Raw genomic sequence first — 19,296 nt, forward strand, 5'->3', positions numbered from 1 at the left:
CTGCACTGTGTTTCACAGACAGTGTTTCACAGACAGACAACTGTTGCACCTCACTCCTGATCTCCCCTATACATGTCGATTATAATTTGAACAAAAATTTCCAATTTGTGCTCATCACTCTATAAAACCCATTGTGCTATTTTTGAGTAATTCATCGTTTATTTTTAAGAGCCTTTTAAAAAAATTCCAAAAATCAGGATTCGTGAGTATCAATCAGTTTATCTTCAATACACATTTCTGAGAAGGCTGTCTGATGGGACAGCTGGGACAATACTGTCATGCAAATCAGGTTTGACACCAGGGAGCAGAAGTGGCAGGAAGCGGTGGGTGTTCATATCAATGCCCATTGCACATTATAAGCTACCTTTAGTAGTAGGTAACTTTTATAATTATAAAAGTGGAACTTCATGCAGAACTTCTAACAGGAGACTGAAAAGGGAGAAAGCTTAGATTGCTCAGTGCAGCGCTACTTTAAAAAAAAAACAAAAAACTTTATTTACTTATTTATTAGAGTCACAAAAATAATTTGATCAAAAGAATGTTTGGTGATTTGCAGTGGAAAATGTGTGAAAGGTCATACTGACTAAAAATTTATCAATCTATTTTAGATTTTCCAAACTTGTTCCACCACTGGTTGCAGCTTTGTTTTAGACAGTGAAAATATTTCAGCATGAAATGTTAACAAAACTTTTGTAAATCACAGAAGTCAAAGTTTTTGTGAAGAAAGCGCCATCTCTTGGTGACATTCTGCAATTGAGGGAAAGGGGGGTTTAAAAATAATAATACAAAAAAGATCAGATTTGTATCGGCGATATTCAAATGTAAAATATCGGTATCGGACATAAAAAAGTGGTATCGTGCCATCCCTAGTCTCTAGTTTGGTTAAATATAAGAGTACGTCATCCGCATAGCTTGCTATTTTATGTTCTAATTTGTCTATTGTTATACCACAAATTTTATTAGCCTGTCTAATATATTGGGCCATCGGTTCTACAGTCCCTGACAGAAGTTCTGTTGCTTATCCATGTTGTGGAAACAAAAGCTTATAACCTGACTTTAAATTTATCCATTGGTTTTAGAAATGACTCATATGAAAGCTGAAACCCTCCCAAATGAGGTTTAATTTATGAAAATAAATTTGCTTCACTGCAGAAATATTGATTATTTAATGAACACAGAAAGGTCAGATTTTGGCAAGACAAAACTTTTGTCGCCCACAGAAAGTAATGTGAAAGTCAAATAATTTACTTCAAATACAAAGATAGGTTTTATAACATTGGTGAATGAAATTGTGGTGCTATTAGAGCCATATTTAATATTATGTGTGACTTCCATGAGCTTGAAGGACTGCATCCATGCGGTTCGACAATGATTCATACAATTTATTGATGAAGTCATCAGGAATAGCAAAGAATGCAGTCTTACATGCCTCCCAGAGTTCATCAAGATTCTTTGGTTTTGTCTTCCAAGCTTCCTCTTTCATCCTACCCCAAACATGCTCAATGATGTTCATGTCTGGTGACTGGGCTGGCCAGTCCTGGAGCACCTTGATCTTCGCCTTGAGGAACTTTGACATAGAGATGGATGTATGAGATGGAGCACCGTCCTGCTGCAAAATTTGTCCCCTTTTATGATTGGGAATGTAAGAGGTAGCTAATACTTCTTGATATTTTAGGCTGTTGATATTGCCTTCCACCTTGCAAATGTTTCGCACACCCCCATACTGAATGATCTTTCCATGACCATGATCTTTCCACCACCAAACTTAACTGTTTTCTGGTTGAATCTTGGATCCATACGGGCTCCAGTAGGTCTCCTGCAGTATTTGAGGTGGCTGTGGTGTAATTCAACTGAAGATTCATCTGAGAAATCCACCTTCTGCCACTTTTCCAGCATCCATCCATTTAGCAGGCTGTGGGCCTTGGCAAATGCCACACGGTCTTTTAATTGCCTTTTGTTTAGTGCTGGCTTCTGGGGACTGATTCGACCATGGAGGCCATTTCGAGACAGAATCCTACAAACTTTTCTAGTTGACACAGGTACTTGAGGTGACCAGGCCTGGTGGAGCTCTGCTGCAGTGGAAAAGGCGCTGGCTTTGGATTTTCCAACCAACAAATGTTCCTCCTGAGCAGTTGTCTTGCGGGGTCTACCAGACCTGGGCTTGTCAAAAACATCTCCAATCTCTTCAGATCTTTCTTTAATTCTTTAATGTGTCTCAGCGTCAAGTACAAAGGTGCCAGCCACCTCTGCAGTGGATCTAGTCTTCAGCCTCTTGATAATCAAGGCTTTGGTGGCAGGGTGGATTTTTGGCATGTTGTCAGAAGTCAAATTGCAGCTCAAGTGAATGTCTGGGGTGCTGGGGTTCTTTTTATACACACCCACTAATTAACCGATCAATTAGTGAGCACAGGTGAGGCTGTAAACTAGGATTGGGTGCATTATATGACAAGGTGACAAAACTTTTGTCTTGCCAAAATCTGACCTTTCTGTGTTCATTAAATGATCAATATTTCTGCAGTGAAGCAAATTAATTTTTGTAAATTAAACCTTATTTGGGAGGGTTTCAGCTTTCATATGAGTCATTTCTAAAACCAATGGATGAATTTAAAGTCAGGTTATAAGCTTTTGTTTCCACAACATGGATAAGTGACAGAACTTCTGTCAGGGACGGTAGGAATAAGGCGAAGAGAAGAGGGGACCAGGCACAGCCCTGTCAGACTCCTCTCTCTAGTTCTGTCATATAACCATTCATTTTGATTCTAGCAGTTGGGTTGTTGTAAATGGCTTTTAATAATTATAATAATTGTCAATTATTAAACTGCTTATCTGGAATTTATGTAGTACTTTGTATAGATATTTGCCAGCTAACGGAGTCAAATGCCTTTTTGGCATCTAAACTAATTATCATTGCTTTTACATTATGATGCTGTATGTAGTTCATGATATGAACTGTGCATCTGATGTCCTGTGTTTGCCGTTTGTAAATAAAGCCGGTTTGGTACGTATTAGGTCTGGTAGTATATTCTCCATCCTTTTTGACATTATGGATGTGTAAATACGGTAATTCACATTGAAAATGATAATTAGCCTATATGATCACCATTCAAGTCTATCCTTTCCTTCCTTTGGTATCAGGGTTGTGATTGCCTCCTTCCAGCTAGGGGGGATCTGTACTTTTCTGAGTGCCCAATTGAAAGTTGAGAGGAGAAATGGAGCAAGTTTATCTTTAAGGGCTTTACCATTCTGAGGTAAAACCATCACTACCGGGTGATTTATGATTTTTTAACTTTTTTATAGCATTTTGTACTTCCAATAGTGTAATTTTAGCTCCTAATTTATTATTCTGTTCTTCAGTCATGACTGGAAGGTCAATAGTATCTAGAAAAGAATCAATTTCATGTCCTTCATCGTTCTCAGGTTTTTTTGAATAGAGTTTTTTATAAAATGATTGGAAAGCAGATTGTATTTTTTCCTGTTTAGTTTCTACTGTGTTTTTTTTTTGGTGGTCTCATATTTTGTAGATTGCCCTTTCAGCCTGTTGTTTTTTAAGTTTCCATGCCAATAATCTAGTAAATTTAGTCCTGCTTTCATATTGACGTTGTTTAGTATAAAGCATCTTTTTTTTGTATTTCTTGTGAGGTCAAATCATTAATTTCATTTCTTAGGCTCTTGATGTCCATTAGTAATTGGGAATTTTTATTTTGGGCATGTTGGTTCTCCAAAAGCTTTAACCTGTTAACTGGCCACTCCAAAATCACCAAAAACACCTGAAAAAACATACCCAAATTAAATTAGATGCTGTTCCTGAACTCTTTGGAGCACATGCAAAAGCTTGGTCTCTTTGTGAAGAAGACAAGCTATATTTTTCATTTTTGCAGTCAAAAATGCTGTAACTGTAATGAGTATGTAGCTGTTAAGTTTGGAACACAGAAAAATTAGACAATTTTTGCCTCGCCTGGATATTTCCTGTTTGTTTTCATGTAACTACACAGTGAGTGTAGAAGGTATGGATTGGAAAATATAATGAAGCTGTAGAATGAAGTCTTTTTACCATATATTTCAAATTTTATCAAGATAGCACAAAAACCTACTGTTTTGTAAAGGTATTTGTCTGTTGATGTCCAAGCGTGGTCTTACATGTGCCATTTGGAGACTCCGAGTGCCACGTTAGCATCCTTTGTTATACAAACTTCAAATGGCTGTAACTCCTCAATGCTTCAACATACAGTCATCAATGAGGGCTCTAATCAAATATACTACTCTGCGGAATCCTCTGCTATACACAAAGTTACTGATAGTACAAATTAATTGTAATTATAGACATATAAATCAGAGGTTCCCCTAATTTGTAAAAGAAGGAAAATGTTAATCCTTCATTCACAAAAAACCCCCAGTCTATTTTCAGTGATTCCTTCACACACGCAAAATAAATAAATTGTATATTGCTCAAAAGTTACAGTAAATGTAAACACTACCTATTCACATAAAATTAAAAAAAGCACAATCCTCCCAGTAGTCCTCTGATACACAACTTACAACCCCCTCCCAAACAAATACCCCCACCCCCACAAACAAAACAACTTACACAAAGCCCACCACAAAGCATAAAAAGCTTTTTGTAAAACTTTAGACACATACTGGTCAAAAAAAAAGCTCTGGGCCATTGACCTCCTCATCCTGCCGTAATAAACTTAATAAAGACCCCTGTGAAAGCCTCACCGAGACCTGTAACAACCTTCACTGCCCCCAACACTGCTCTTGTAAATTTCCATGTGTAAAGCACACACAAGATATAAGTGGCGTAATAACAGCGTACAGTGATATTTTCTGTGTAATGGTGTATGCCAAGCTCACCATTACATACATATTTACATCTAAACGGCATATAATACGAGGACGAGCTGAGAATAAAACGTAACACGTACCATGGATTGCCGTCGGAGTACAGCTGTTCGTTCGTGAGATTCTGTATAACCGGTCAAATCAGTCATTTAGTCACTTCGTTAAATAAATATAGTCTGTTTTTGATGCATTCTGACAATCCGTTGGTGAGAAAAAGCATTGTAAATACTGTTTACGTACAACGGCGCGCACACTCTTAGTTCCTGTTCAGTTTCACGCACGGAGGACCCGCTGATTACTTAGGGAGTTTATGGTTTCATTTGAAAACCCAGCCCATAGTGCCATATACCCACGTGTCAGAATTTTATTGGTTATACATCTGTGGTTTCGGATTTTAGGTCAGAGTTGACCAATCAGAACGATTGGAGAAGATTTGGGGCATGTCCAGAAAAGTCACATGATGCTGTCTGCTTATTATTGGCTCTGGAAAACCCATTTCATAACATGATTGGCCAAATGAGGTGTCAATCCAATTCTGATTAAGTAAGTAAGTAAGTAAAGCTTTATTTATATAGCACCTCTCAAAACAGATGTTATGAAGTGCTTCACAACAGGACAAAGAATAATAAAAACAAATTAAAAACAAATTAAACAAATGCCAAGCTAAAAAGATGTTTTTAAAAGACCTTTAAAATGCATCAGTGAGTCCGCCACTCTAAGATGGACAGGGAGAGAGTTCCAGAGACGGGGAGCCACTGAAAGGAGACAGAGCAAAAGCTTTGTCTCCTTTCGCTCCAGGGAATGTTTGCTAAGACAGGTAAACAATGCATTACAATAGTCCAGGCGAGAAGATATAAATGCATGAATAACCATCTCAAGTTCAGAATGAGATATGATGAAGGTAAGCTTAGCAATATTCCTAAGGTGGAAGAAACAAGAATGCGTCAAAGATTTAACACGAGAGTCAAGCATAAAGGCAGGGCCAAAGGTTATCCCAAGGTTCTTAATAGAAGGCTTAACGAATTTTGCAAGAGGACCAAGGGCTATCATTATATTAGAGACAGGTCTATCTGGAGCACAGATCAGAATTTCAGTTTTGTCCTCATTAAGTTGAAGAAAATTTTTGGATAGCCAGCTTTTAATGGATTTTAAACACATTATTAGTACCTGCAACTTTGAGACATGTTCATGCTTGAAAGAAATATACAGCTGGATGTCATCAGCATAACAGTGGTACGATATTCCCTCAAAAGTGTTTAGAACATGCCTCAAAGGGAGCAAATATAACAGAAAGAGCAGAGGGCCCAAAACAGAACCTTGGGGGACGCCATACGCAAGATAAGCAGAGTCGGATCTGAAATCAGAAACTGCCACATGAAATCGACGATTTGACAAGTATGAAGTAAACCATTTCAGGGCAGATCCAGATATACCCACCCAGTGATGTAGTCTATCAAGTAAAACTTGATAGACTACAAGTTTTACTTGTAGTCTATCAATAGATAGTCTATCGATGTAGTCTATCAAGTTTTACTTGATAGACTACATCTAGTCTGGGTCTAGTCTGTCATATAAAAGCATTGTAAGGGCAAACGGCAGCGTTACTGTGACGCTATGAGGCTTCAAAGTCAGAGATTGCTACAAACGGGCGGGACACTACCAGTTAACAGGTTAATCTCTCTTGTAGATCTTGCAACTTCTTTTTTCTTCATTTCTTTTTAGCAGAGGCAATTGCAATTATCTTTCCTCTTAGGACAGCTTTGGCTGCATCCCACAAGATAGGTGGAGAAACTTCACCATTATCGTTTTCATCCAAGTATCTCTGAATGCCTTCCGCCATTTTCTTTTTAAAATGAGGATCATTAAGCGTACTTGAATTAAATCGTCATGTTGTGTTTCTCTTCTTCTCTTCTAAAGCCACTGTTATATAAATGGGTGCATGATCGCTTAAATCTATAGTTCCAATGTCCATATCTGAAATTCTGGTTCTATCTTTATTAAAGATAAAAAGTAATCTATCCTCGTATAAACTGAGTGTGGGCTGGAATAGTGAGTATATTGTCTGGCGGTTGGGAAAATTTCCCTCCAAATATCTATTAGACCTACGTTCTTCAGTAGTGAGCGAAGGTTGTATGGACTCCCTTGTTAACACTTACTTGACTTGAGACATCTAATTTGGGCTGCAAATGAATGTTAAAATCTTCACCACAGATCAGGGTTCCCTCAGAATGGTTAACAATCAGGTCTCTAATGGTTTTAAAGAAGGTGATATTACTACTTGGTGGTGTATATACATTGAGTAGGGTAAATACTTGTCCGTTAATCGTTGCTTTTATCAAAACCTCCCTTCATTATCTTTAAGTTCGTAGATCATTTTAAACTAGAAAGATGCATTTCCTACAGAAAATGCACTGTGAATGCTGCATGCTGAAAGATTGCAGCTGAAATGCTAAGAAATGCTTCGAACAGCTGAAACTTTATTTGCTTAATGAGCTTCAGCAGCTGAAGAAGACAAAAAAAATTATTTGAAATGCAAAACAGCCAAAATTGTCAACAAAGGAGCTACATTGAACTTGATTTCTCTGAAAGGGGAGAAAAACAGCCTGAAGAAATTTTAACTGTAGTTAAAGAAAAACCATAAAAGACATTGAAATTGGTGAAATGGGCCACCATGACTGAAGTGGCTATGGCAGCTGATGACCTTGGGCCATTTTGCCTGTTGAAGTTTGTGTAAATTAAGTGCAATGCCTATGTGCAACCAGTAGGTGAGCACAGCGATGGCAAAGAGTCTTTCTTTTTTTTCTTCTTTGACTCAAATTTGTTAAAATATCAATCAATATAAAGGGTTGTGAAAGATAAAAAATGCCTGAAGAAATTTAAACTGCAGCTGAAGAGAAATGATATTGAAAGGGCACCACCATGATTCAAGTGGCTATGGCAGCTGATGACCTTGGGCCATTTTTCATGTTTAAGGTGTTCTCAGTTTGTGTAAATTAAATACAGTTTCTCTGTGTAACCAGTAGGTGATCACATGAATTGCCAGAAGCTACAAGGCCTTCAATTGTAGCTTGCCAAATTATAGTAGTTCATGAATTTGACAAGTTTTGAATGGCAAGAATCAGCCTGAAGATATTTAAACTGGAGTTGAAGAAAAACCGTAAAACATACTGAGAAGTTAAATCCAAGTTTAGTACTGTAGTTTAATGTCTTGCAGCTGAAGGCTTTCAGCTGAATTGCTGTCATTCCTGAAATATTTGGGAATCTTGTTGAAAATGTTAAAATACACTGAATGATTCTCATAAACATGAAGGAGAATGAAAGTGCAGAAAATTGTGGACAGAATGAATGTAAAATTGTGGCAGCCAATGGCAGGAGCCACCAGAGCAAGCACTTGTGGGACTTTTTATGCAGCCAATGGGAGAAGCCACAGAAGCGGGGACTTATGGAAGTGTTTATGCTGATGTTTGGGAGTTTTAGTTATTGGTCTTTATCAGTTATTCAGTGATGTTTTGTTGGTTTCACTGTGACTGTTGGTTTGTGATGTCAATGTGTGGTTATTGAGGGTGGCTGATAACGGGCCACCATGACTGAAGTGGCTATGGCAGCTGATGACGTCTGGCCATTTTTCCTGAGCATGCTGTTCTGGCATTGTGTCATTAATGCTGCTGCTTCTCTGGTTAACCACGAGAGTGAGCGTTGTTAAAGCAAAAAGCAACAAGATTTTTTTTCTTGTTCAGCAGGAGTTTGCTCAAGTGTCAATATAAAAAGTTTTAAAAGGTTAAAAATGGCTTGAAGAAATAAACACACACTGAAACTTTGTCTTAAACATTAAGGAGAAAGAAGGTGCAGAAAGAATAAATATAATATCATTGAATTTGAAAAAATTTAAAGTTCTAAACTCAATGGAAAATCGTTTAAGTTTAGGGTAATGTGAGACTTGAACCTGCTCTGTCTGCTTCTTCTGCATTCATGGTCACTGTTTCTACCACTGAGCCAACAGGAGTCTCACACAAGGAGTGAGGTTTGCATGCATACATATTGGAGAGCTCTCCCAAGCTGAATGCTTGTAAATGCACCAATTGAAAACACCTGCCAGGTGCACTGCCTACCTGCTGAGGTGCATGCACTCTGTCAAATTTGGCTCGGCGCAACTGTCAAATAACTGCTTCTAAATCAAAAACTGTAGCTGCTATCAAAATCATTTTTGAAATGTGACTGTCACAAGGACCTGCTCTAAACACTGGTGTAATTTTTATTTTCCTGGGCTCAAAAGTGTGGTTGCGGGAGCAGTTTAAAAAAGGTGCTCATTTCTGCTTTGGAGAAAATCAGCTCTCTGAAATTACTATGGAGGTTAATGAAGGAGTTGGAAGGTACTCTCTCTGTTTGAAGCCTTACAGTTTAAAAAGTGTACATTTGACAGGGTTTAGAGACACACTGTTTGAAAGTAGAGAAGCAGCTCTACATTTTGAGCATAAAATGATGGCTGTAGCGCAAAGAGTGTGGACACAGTGGCAGTTTAAAAATAAATTTTCCACCTGAAAGTTTTGAAGTCTCCCACTCAAGCAAACGCAATACACAACCATTATAAACTCTGAAACGGCTGAAAAAACACCTTAAACTTAAACGCTCACTGTGCTTAAACTGTAAAAGATTTTGAAACACCAAGTAATAGCTGAATAGCTGAAAGACTTGGCTTCATTTTAAAGCTTAAATGGTTTTTCTAGCTGAAAGTATGCTGAAGTTATTAGCTTTTAAAGCCTGAAAGGATTTGAAAAGGATTTGAAACTTTCCCATTCATTTTGAATGGCAAAAATGAAAATTATAAAAAGTTCAATATCTTAAAAAGTATAAAGGTTACAAAAAAAGCAAAGTAATAGCATAAATCTCCAGAACAGGCTGAACCAGTGTCTGTAGCCCAAATGCTGCTTGAGTTTTTAGCGACCGAAGGTTTTTGGAGTACAAGAACAATACTGTGAATGCTTTGCAGCATTCACAGTAATCATATTTTATTAGAGACCAGTATGGCAACTCGTCTCTTATGTTTACCTCTATAAGATGAGTAAATTTTAGTAAATCCTAGCCTGGTCAATTTCTGATACTCTGTTTTGTTAAGATGCATCTCTTGTAAATAAATAATATCGGCTTTCTCCCTTCTAGTTTTTGTTAGTATTTTGGACCTTTTTATTTGGTTTAATATACCATTTACATTAAAGGAAACTACCCTTTGTTTTTCTGTACTCCTACTATATGCAAAATGAGGACTGTATTCTTCTTTGTGCTACATATCTCTCTGTTTGAACCTGAAAGCAAGAACTGCAACCAAAACTTTCAAATAGAACATAACTCAAAATATTGAATCTTGGGTTCCATAACAAAGGTAAATAACATGTCCTTCACCTGACCACTACATTGGTCATATTTTGGAGGGAAAGCCTCTTTAGATGTAGGTGAAAGACAGGGCCCCTTGACAACTTGGGGTGTACGTACTTAGGCTTAATAAATTGTACTAGTCCTCCAACTTATATTAACATCATTAAAGAAAAGGAAATAGAGTGTGATAGGTTATTTTACGGTTTTATTTTTGTCTCTGTTGCGGAGATTGCCTGGAGTTTGGATCTGATAGCAGCGCGTCCACATACGGCTCTTTCAGCCTTTGATGCTGTCCCTACCGCGGTGTGCCAGGAATCCTCGTCCAGTAGTTCTGCTGGGTCTCGCGGAGAACGCACCACCGTCACTGCGAAGCCTCAATCACTCACATCCTTTGTAGCCTCACTCGCCGTTTGGTAAAGCTTTGTCCCCTCTTCCTAGAAAACGCGGAGCCTCGCTGGGTACGGAGTCTGGAATCTGATCTTCTTTTCACGTAGCACCTGTTTAGCTTCATTATATTCCTTTCAGTTGTTTAAGATGGCGAGTAGGTAGTCATGATCAAAGCAGATCCTTTGGTTTTTCACACAAATCTCCCTCTTTTCCCAAGCTCTTCTCAGAATGTCCTCCTTTGTTTGAAATTGAAAGAACTTGACCACTATTGGTCTTGGTTTAGCCTTGGCTGCACGCTTTGGCACCAGCGCCCTGTGTGCCCACTCTATGTGAAGTTCAGTGGAGTCTGGAATTTCCAGCGTCTCTCTCAACAGCTTATCCACGTAGGTCTCCATTGCGTTGCCTTCCTTGCCCTCTGGAATGTTGTGTATTCTTATATTCTGGCGCCTTGCTCTTGCTTCTTGGTCAGTGACCTTTTCCTTGTGCTGCCTCTGAGTTTTTAGCACATTTCTCATAACCAGCTCCATCGTCTCCAGTTTAGCTTCTGCCTCAGCTATGCGTTCCTTGACTTTGCCCTTCATTTTCATGTTTGTTAATTTATTTAATTATATTTCTTTGAGTACGATAGCAAGACCGAGAGAAGCGAGTGTCTTTATGTGGATGATGGCAAAATGTGCGGAACACTTCTCAAGGGGAAAAACCCACCAAACTCAAAGTCCACGAGAAGTACGCACAAGGTGGCTACGGAATAGGGCTGCAACTAACGACTATTTTGATAGTCAATTAGTCATCGACTATTGAAGCGATTAGTCGACTAATCAGATTATGGATCACATAATTATAAAATGGCACTTATTTAGCGATCAACTTTCACATTTAGCATAAGGTTATTTAAAATGGGATGGGAGAAAAAAAGAGGCACTTTTGCAAGATCCTGAGTTACTCACAAAACTGCCTCTTTTTTTTTGGGTTTTTTTTTTTGGTTGTTTTTTCCCCCTTGCGGGGTTCCATAATTTCACACTGACTCACTCAGTTTAAAAAAAAAAAAAAAAATGGAGTGAGTGAGTGTGAAATTGTCCCAAACCTTGGATCATCTAGCATGCCGTGTTCTTTCACCAGTAGCAGCCTTGACTAAACATGCTGCTGAATGCTATTGTGCATGTGTGAAGCTCGCCATAGATAGACTAAATTAAACCAAAAATAAAAACTACCAAAACCACTCTACACTGTAAAAATTAATACTACATATTACTTAATTTAATTAGTGTAACATTTTTACAATTAAAAATATTGAGAAGTCTGTCGGATACGCCTCTCTGGCTGCAGTTCACTCTCCCGAAACAGGGGGAACAGATTTTCATCGGGGAACAGAATTTCGCACGTCATGTAGCTGAATGTGTTACGTTAACATACCGTAGGCGTAACCCTGTTCGGCCTGTTCTTTAATCCATTATTATTTTAAATTGCCATTCAAGATGAAATGTCTGTTCTTGGTCTCGGATTTTATCGGATAAATTTCCCCAAAAAATGTGACTTATAGTCCAGCAGAGTATTCTCCACGGCATCTCCAGACTCTGTCACGTCTGTCACATGTGCTCAGTGTGAACCTGCTTTCATCTGTGAAGAGCACAGGGCACCAGTGGCGAATTTGCCAATCCTGGTGTTCTCTGGCAAATGCCAAGCATCCTGCACGGTGTTGGGCTGTGAGCACAACCCCTATCTGTGGACGTTGGGCCCTCGTACCATCCTCATGGAGTTGGTTTCTAACCGTTTTGTGCAGACACGTGCACATTTGTGGCCTGCTGGAGGTCATTTGCAAGGGCTCTGGCAGTGCTCCTGTTCCTCCTTGCACAAAGGCAGAGGTAGCGGTCCTGCTACTGGGTTGGTTGCCCTCCTACGGCCCTCCTCCGCGTCTGCTGGTAGTGCCTCCAGCCTCTGGACACTACGCTGACCAGACACAGCAAACCTTCTTGCCACAGCTCACATTGGTGTGCCATCCTGGATGAGCTGCACTACTTGAGCCACTTGTGTGGGTTGTAGAGTCCGTCTCATGCTACCACGAGTGTGAAAGCACCACCAACATTCAAAAGTGACCAAAACATCAGCCAGAAAGCATAGGTACTGAGTAGGGTTTAATATTTTTCCCGAAAATGACATGAATCAAATCCCGGGAAATGACGAGCCATTTCCCGGGAATCCCAGGAAAAAGTTTATTTATTTTTTTATTTTAATTAGGCCTTCTGTAGCCTGTGTCGGCCTTAACCTATTGTGATATTGTAGAGGTAGCTTTCCAGCTATGTCCTGTTATGCCCAGTAGGGGGTAACGTCGGCTTGATTAACACCAAAAAACCTACATCTCGACATTCGAGTGCTCGAGCTATGCGGTGTTGTATCGTTCCTCAACACTCCCTTAACAAATATAATTCGAATATTCCTCCATTGTACATGGAATTATACCAAGCTATTTTACAATTGCTGGTGCAAAACAATACGGTTCATCTCCACACAGCATTGATAAAGGCTCAGCCACGCTGTCGTGGCGACATCCGTTGCGCTATATCTCCACCAGTGGAACGCTGTAATAGTCATTGAAAAGTTAACTACCGTACTACACTATAATATGGCATAACACAGGGCTTGAGTAATGCACTACGACTTGGTCATTGCCATTCTGGCAACAACAAATTTATAACACTGTGTCTGAGGGTTAAAGTAGGTTCGCTGTGAATCGTCTATTGAAAAACTGGCCAATCCTTATAGCCTAAAAAATATACATTTTACTCAACTCCATTTTAAAAGCGAAATATGTTAAAGCAATCTATTTCATGATACTTTCTTCACACATTAGGCCCACATCCTAATTCATGATTGTTAGTGGCGGCTGCAAACGAGGAAAAGAAACACTCGAAGTTAAACAGATATTTCTTTAATGTTCAGGGCAGGCATATTTTATAGGCTATATAATGCAATATAACAATATATAATAATATAAAATTATATAATACAAAATACCTTAGGGTAAACACATTGCCTACGATTTTCAACAAATTAAAGAGGAAAAAAAGCACAACTGTGTAATACCTCTATTAAAACGCTTGAGATGAAGGCTGAAGCCTTAAACGGAGGCTGAACGTGCCTGAAATGAAGAGTAAAGCTTTTCGCATTAAACGAACCCTTCTCTCAATATTTCCTTAAATTTAACATTCTGAAGCTTTCTTTTCTTTCTGAAAGTCAAATCGACGCGCGCGACTTTTTTCCTGGTTTCCCGTCTAACGTTTCCCGGGAAACGGGAAATGGTTCTGATCGCATTTCCCGGGAATCCCGGATCCCGGGATTAAACCCTTGTACTGAGAAATGGTCTGTGGTCCCCACCTACAGAACCACTCCTTTATTGAGTGTGTCTTGCTAATTGCCAATAATTTCCACCTGTTGTCTATTCCATTTGCACAACAGCATATGAAATTGATTGTCAGTGTTGCTTCCAAAGTGGACAGTTTGATTTCACAGAAGTTTGATTTACTTGGACTTATATTGTGTTGTTTAAGTGTTCCCTGTATTTTTTTTGAGCAGTGTATATTCATTTTTCCTGATGTTATTTTTGAAGAAAAATATAATTTTATATTTTATTTAATGTGTTGAGGAAAAAGTTGCTGTATTCTGGCCATTCAATAATTTTTAATCCTGTTCGGCCTGTGGCTCAGACTGTGTCTTCAATTTTGGCCCATCCTGTGATTGAGTTTGACACCCCTGGATTAAAGTAATGGAGGTGGTGGGCGTGACCAAAAATAGATGGGATCCAGCAGCATTACTGATAGGTTTTAGCTTTTGACTGACAGATTACAAGTACAATAGGCAGACTTGTCATGCATTTTGGATGACTGATGAACATCCATTAATCTTCTCTTCTAGTTTTGTCTCGTCAACGAAAACTCATAGACGTCTCGTCATGTTTTAGTCATCAAAGAGCCATGTTTATCTCGCCATCATCTCAACAATATTTCTATTAAGTCTTTATATCACTCAGCCTTTATCTTCATTGATTACTACAACCTTGAAGTCATATTTGCTATTCCATATTTTTAGAGGTCCATTCAGAATATACCCAACACTGAATCAGTGGAAAAAAGCAAATAAAGAAAAAACATTATGCTGGGAAAACTGGGAAGCCCCCTGCCTCCTTAAACGACAACAGTCCATGGATGCTGATAAAGCACATAGAATTTACAACCAGGAGTCGTTTATTTAGTTTCAAAACATGTGAGCATGCACACTATACACCGAGTGCGTTGCTTTTTAAAAAAAACTTCTCTTTCATAACTTTCACGCACTCATTGTTTAATGCGCCCATGCGCAAAATGCATGTTTGCGAGTTTTGAAACTAAATAACCACGATAAAGACACTGCTGGGGAAAGGGGGCCATGTTCACGGCATATTGCTCGCAGAGTCTGCTCTGGCTCAAAGAATTTATGCATTTATTCACATTTTTGATAGTCATCATTTACAACAATCAGATTCAAGTGCACTAAAAACAGTCTACAAACCCCATACAACCACATGATGTCAAAAAAAGGGGGGGGGGGGGGATGAAGCAGCACGGCTAATCTGACGGAGGCCACCAGAATCCGCAGTTCGAACCCAGAATACCGACTCAATTGTAGTGTAATATCTGTTTTCAGATGCTAAAAAGGCAAATTAAACAGTGATTAAATGGTTTTGTCATGATAGTACAGATAGAAACTGATATTCCCTGCTTGTTTTGCTTCTTTCAGTTAAAGAGGCTTATGAGACCATAAATTTTTCTCCAAATTACTTACCCTCAAGTCAGATTGAAGCTTCCCCACTGTGCACACTGTAACCCCTAAGTCTGTCCAAGAAGACCGCCAAAAGCTTTTTCGCTCTGTCCTAGAGTATGATGTCACATGGTCAATTTCTGTTTACTTGATTTTTTAAGTCTCAAATAAAATTGTGTTGATCCTATAATAATGAATGTTTGCTTTTTTGTAATGCCCTTACGAAAGTCCACTATGAGTTAACTACGGTTTTCTTGCATAAAAACCATGGTTACTGCATAAAAATCATAGTTAAATAAAACCTTTTGAAAATACAGACATCTTTATTAATATTTTGACTATTTAATCTGTCAGTCAAAACTTCATTTATTTTAAAAAATTAAACTTAATTTAAGTATTGTTCCACACAAATATTTCCTATTTGATTTTCACTGAATATTGATGTAGTTAAATCAAATATTCCATCATCATATTCAACGTTTCTATTAAGTATTCACACCTCGATATTTATGTAATTTTTTGCTCAGCCCTATTTCTGACATGCATGTCTTGAAACAATTTTACTAACCAATGTGAAAATGTAACTGGTCTTCACTAATGCTCAACTCTGGAAAGACCCTCTTCATTCTTTGTTTGCAGTTCCTGGCATAAAAGTGACCGGTAATGGGATGCAAGGATGTTGCACTGCATGTGGAATATACCTCTTATCATGGCCAAAGACAACTAATTTGTTGCAATTTCTTTTGCAGTGCTATCTGACAATCATGGTCTATTAGTCTAATGGTATGTTTTAGGATGGGCCTATTTGTGATTAAAAAGTCAGTACTGTATAAGTGTTAAGTGTCTCAGTTCTCAGTGAGAGCTGCACATTTTACATCTTGGCCAGGCTCCCTTTCAAAGTGGCCATGTCTGTCTTTTATATTTAGTCTGTGATTTTGGCTTTGTCTCTGGAGAGATTTAATGTCATTAATATTCATACAGTCTATGTTGTGGATTATGGAAGGTTTAAATTCTACAAAAATTTCATAAAAAGATGTAATTAAATTGACTCTCTTGAATGTATCAGTCACCTGGATCCATTCGGTACAGCAGTGAACTACTTGGATGCTGCCTTCAGAAACGTCCGCAACCTGGGCATCATCTCTGTGACGTCCACAGACACAGGCTCCCTTTACGCCAAGTCCCCCAACGTTACCCTGCGTCACTATGGCTGCCACATTGTACGTACTGAGTACTACAAAGAGCTGGCAGCACGTATGGTCGTGGCAACTGTGGCCAGGTAGATTTTAATTTTAATTGCCTAAATATGATGTGACGCAGAATTAAATCAGCTTTTTAAACCTTCCATCTGCTGCAGAGCGGCGGCGCGATGTAACAAAGGCATTGAGGTGCTGCTGGCGGTGGCATTGGAGCATTTTGTGCTAGTGGTGGTGAGAGTCCTCAGAGGTCCCATGCAAGCTGATGAGTCAGCCAAGAAGTTACAAAAACTGGTGCACTGTCAGTGGTGTGAGGAGAGAGTGTTCCTCAAACAGGGAAACATGGTGGATGGTGAGTGAAAATCACACACTGTAGAAGATTATTTGCAAGCTTTTAAATGATAAAGAAAACAAAGCATCCATCAATTTGGTGAGTTGTAGCTAATTGATCTAATAAGATGTTGAATTTATGTTGTCATCATGTTCTAATGTCTTTCTTCCAGACACACTACCCTGTAACTGTCATGGAAGTCTGCCTGGAAAGACAGCAGTGCAGCTGGGACCTCTATGGTAAACTACACATAGCAACACCAGTCTCACATGCACTTGACTTAACTGAATCAATGGCCACTCATCTACTGTGCTCACACTGGCTGGGTACTCTGAACTGTCATTTGGCGCATAAGCGCAATCAGTCAGCACCTGTTCCTGGGCCCGAAGGCAAAGGGAAGTAACCCTCTCGTCCACCGGTGAAAACCCCAACATAATTCCATTCAAAAAGTGAAACTTGTATATTATATTCATTCATTACACACGGACTGATATATTTCAAATTTTTATTTCTTTTAATTTTTATGAGTTTAACTGACAACTAATGAAAACCCCAAATTCAGTATCTCAGAAAATCAGAATATTACTTAAGACCAGGGTTATAATAGTTTTGGATTTTACATTATAGTTTAGTTTTAGTTAGTTTTAAATTTTTTTTCTCTAATTCAGTTAGTTTTAATTAGTTTTCAGAGTGGTTTTTCTCATTTTTATTAGTTGTATTTTGGTTTCATGCTTAGTTTTAGTTAGTTTCAGTTAGTTTCAGTATTAGTTTTCCGTATTTTCATACCTAATCAGGTGCAAGATTCAAGGCGCAAAAGTGACTATTGTGTAATGAAAACTTGACAAAAGATACTGTTTATAGAAATATATTCAACAACCAACTGTTCACAAGACATGCTAAATTTGTGTAATATTAAGGACACACATGAACATCAACAGGGAGAAACAAAGAAAAACATGAATTCCCAAACTCAATAAATTCTGCAATAAACTTCAGCATCAGTGCAGCAGATTAACAACACCTACATGTGGTGTTTGACAAAACAAACTCTTTGAAGGAGTCAAAAGCTCAATCCAGCTGCATCCTGATGTTCTCACCACCTGATGCTGCTTCTGTTTTGGAGCTAGCTTGGTTAGATGCTCGCTAATTAAACTTGCAGGGTCTTTGCGGCCTCTGTACACAACCTACAGAAGTTGCCGACCTCATGTCCACGTTATGCTTGTGTAGCTGGATTGTGTGTGTTAATTACCTTGTGGTTGGGTGCAGGTGTTTTATATGCGGTGCAGGCTGGGACTTCTTTTTTGGTCCTCGCTCTTTGTGCTCAGTTTTTTGGCTGCAAACATATTTGTCTGGTTTTTTTTTCACTTTCTTCATTCCTTCATGTCCATCCCGATAGTTTCAGCAGTCTCCTACCAGGAATTTGCTGACATTTGTGAGTCCTTATATTGATGCTATTATTCCTGATTGTTATTCTGTGACTGATAAAGTAGCCGGAAACGCACAAGGACTAAACAGTTTAGTCACAACGTTCTGGGCTGCATGGACCTGACAAGTAGTCATGGTTCTCCAGAGGCGCAGGCCAGGTTACCTGGTAGGGTCAGAGCGGTTTCTGTAGCCGTTGTGTGCTTCTCAGCTGGACTTTGATGTCGCTGGTTTTTCCTGACTGAGAAGTGTTGCACACATTTTTCATCATCCACAACAAGACTTTCGATTCTATCTGTGCTCTTGTACTCAAAGAACCTTCGGGACACTGCCGCTTTCTCTCGGCAGACCGCAGCCATTACTTTGTGGACCAGCGCGGTGAGCGAGCGCACGCACGCACATGCGCACGCACTCACACAGTTGCCCTATGGTGCTCCCAGCTTAAACTTGGAGAGCAGAAAAAATGATTTCATATCATACACAAGCCTTAAAAAAAAAAAAAAACACGTAAATGAAAGTCATTTTATCGATAATTTCAGTTAGTTAGTTTGGTAAGCTCACAGTTCAGTTTTAATTAGTTTATCGTTTTTTTCCTTTTAATTATAGTTTTTATTTATTTAGTTACCAACAATGGTTTTTCAATTTCAGTTTTCGTTATTTCTTTCGTTTTCGTTAACTGTAATAACCCTGCTTAAGACCAATACAAAAAAAGGATTTTTAGAAATGTTGGCCAACTGTATGAACATGAAAAGTATGAGCATGTACAGCACTCAATACTTAGTTGAGGCTCCTTTTGCCTGGACTACTGTAGCAATTCTGTGTGGCATGGAGCTGATCAGTCTGTGGCACTGCTCAGGTGTTATGAGAGCCCAGGTTGCTCTGATAGTGCCTTCAACTCTTCTGAGTTGTTGAGGCTGGCGTATCGCATTTTCCTCTTCACAATACCCCATAGATTTT

At 38.8% G+C, this 19,296-nt stretch overlaps 1 protein-coding gene across 1 annotated transcript in view; it reads left to right on the forward strand.

Annotated features, from left to right (window-relative positions):
- trmt1l (tRNA methyltransferase 1-like) overlaps positions 1-19,296 on the forward strand; it is a 65,366-nt gene that overhangs the window by 32,173 nt on the left and 13,897 nt on the right. The window contains exons 10-12 of the mRNA XM_030727328.1: positions 16,457-16,669; positions 16,748-16,938; positions 17,090-17,156. Of these exons, the coding sequence (XP_030583188.1) occupies positions 16,457-16,669; positions 16,748-16,938; positions 17,090-17,156 (471 nt within the window). The remainder of the gene's footprint in view (positions 1-16,456; positions 16,670-16,747; positions 16,939-17,089; positions 17,157-19,296) is intronic.

The sequence above is a fragment of the Archocentrus centrarchus genome, chromosome 4, assembly GCF_007364275.1.
Source record: "Archocentrus centrarchus isolate MPI-CPG fArcCen1 chromosome 4, fArcCen1, whole genome shotgun sequence".
NCBI classification, from domain to species: Eukaryota; Metazoa; Chordata; class Actinopteri; order Cichliformes; family Cichlidae; genus Archocentrus; species Archocentrus centrarchus.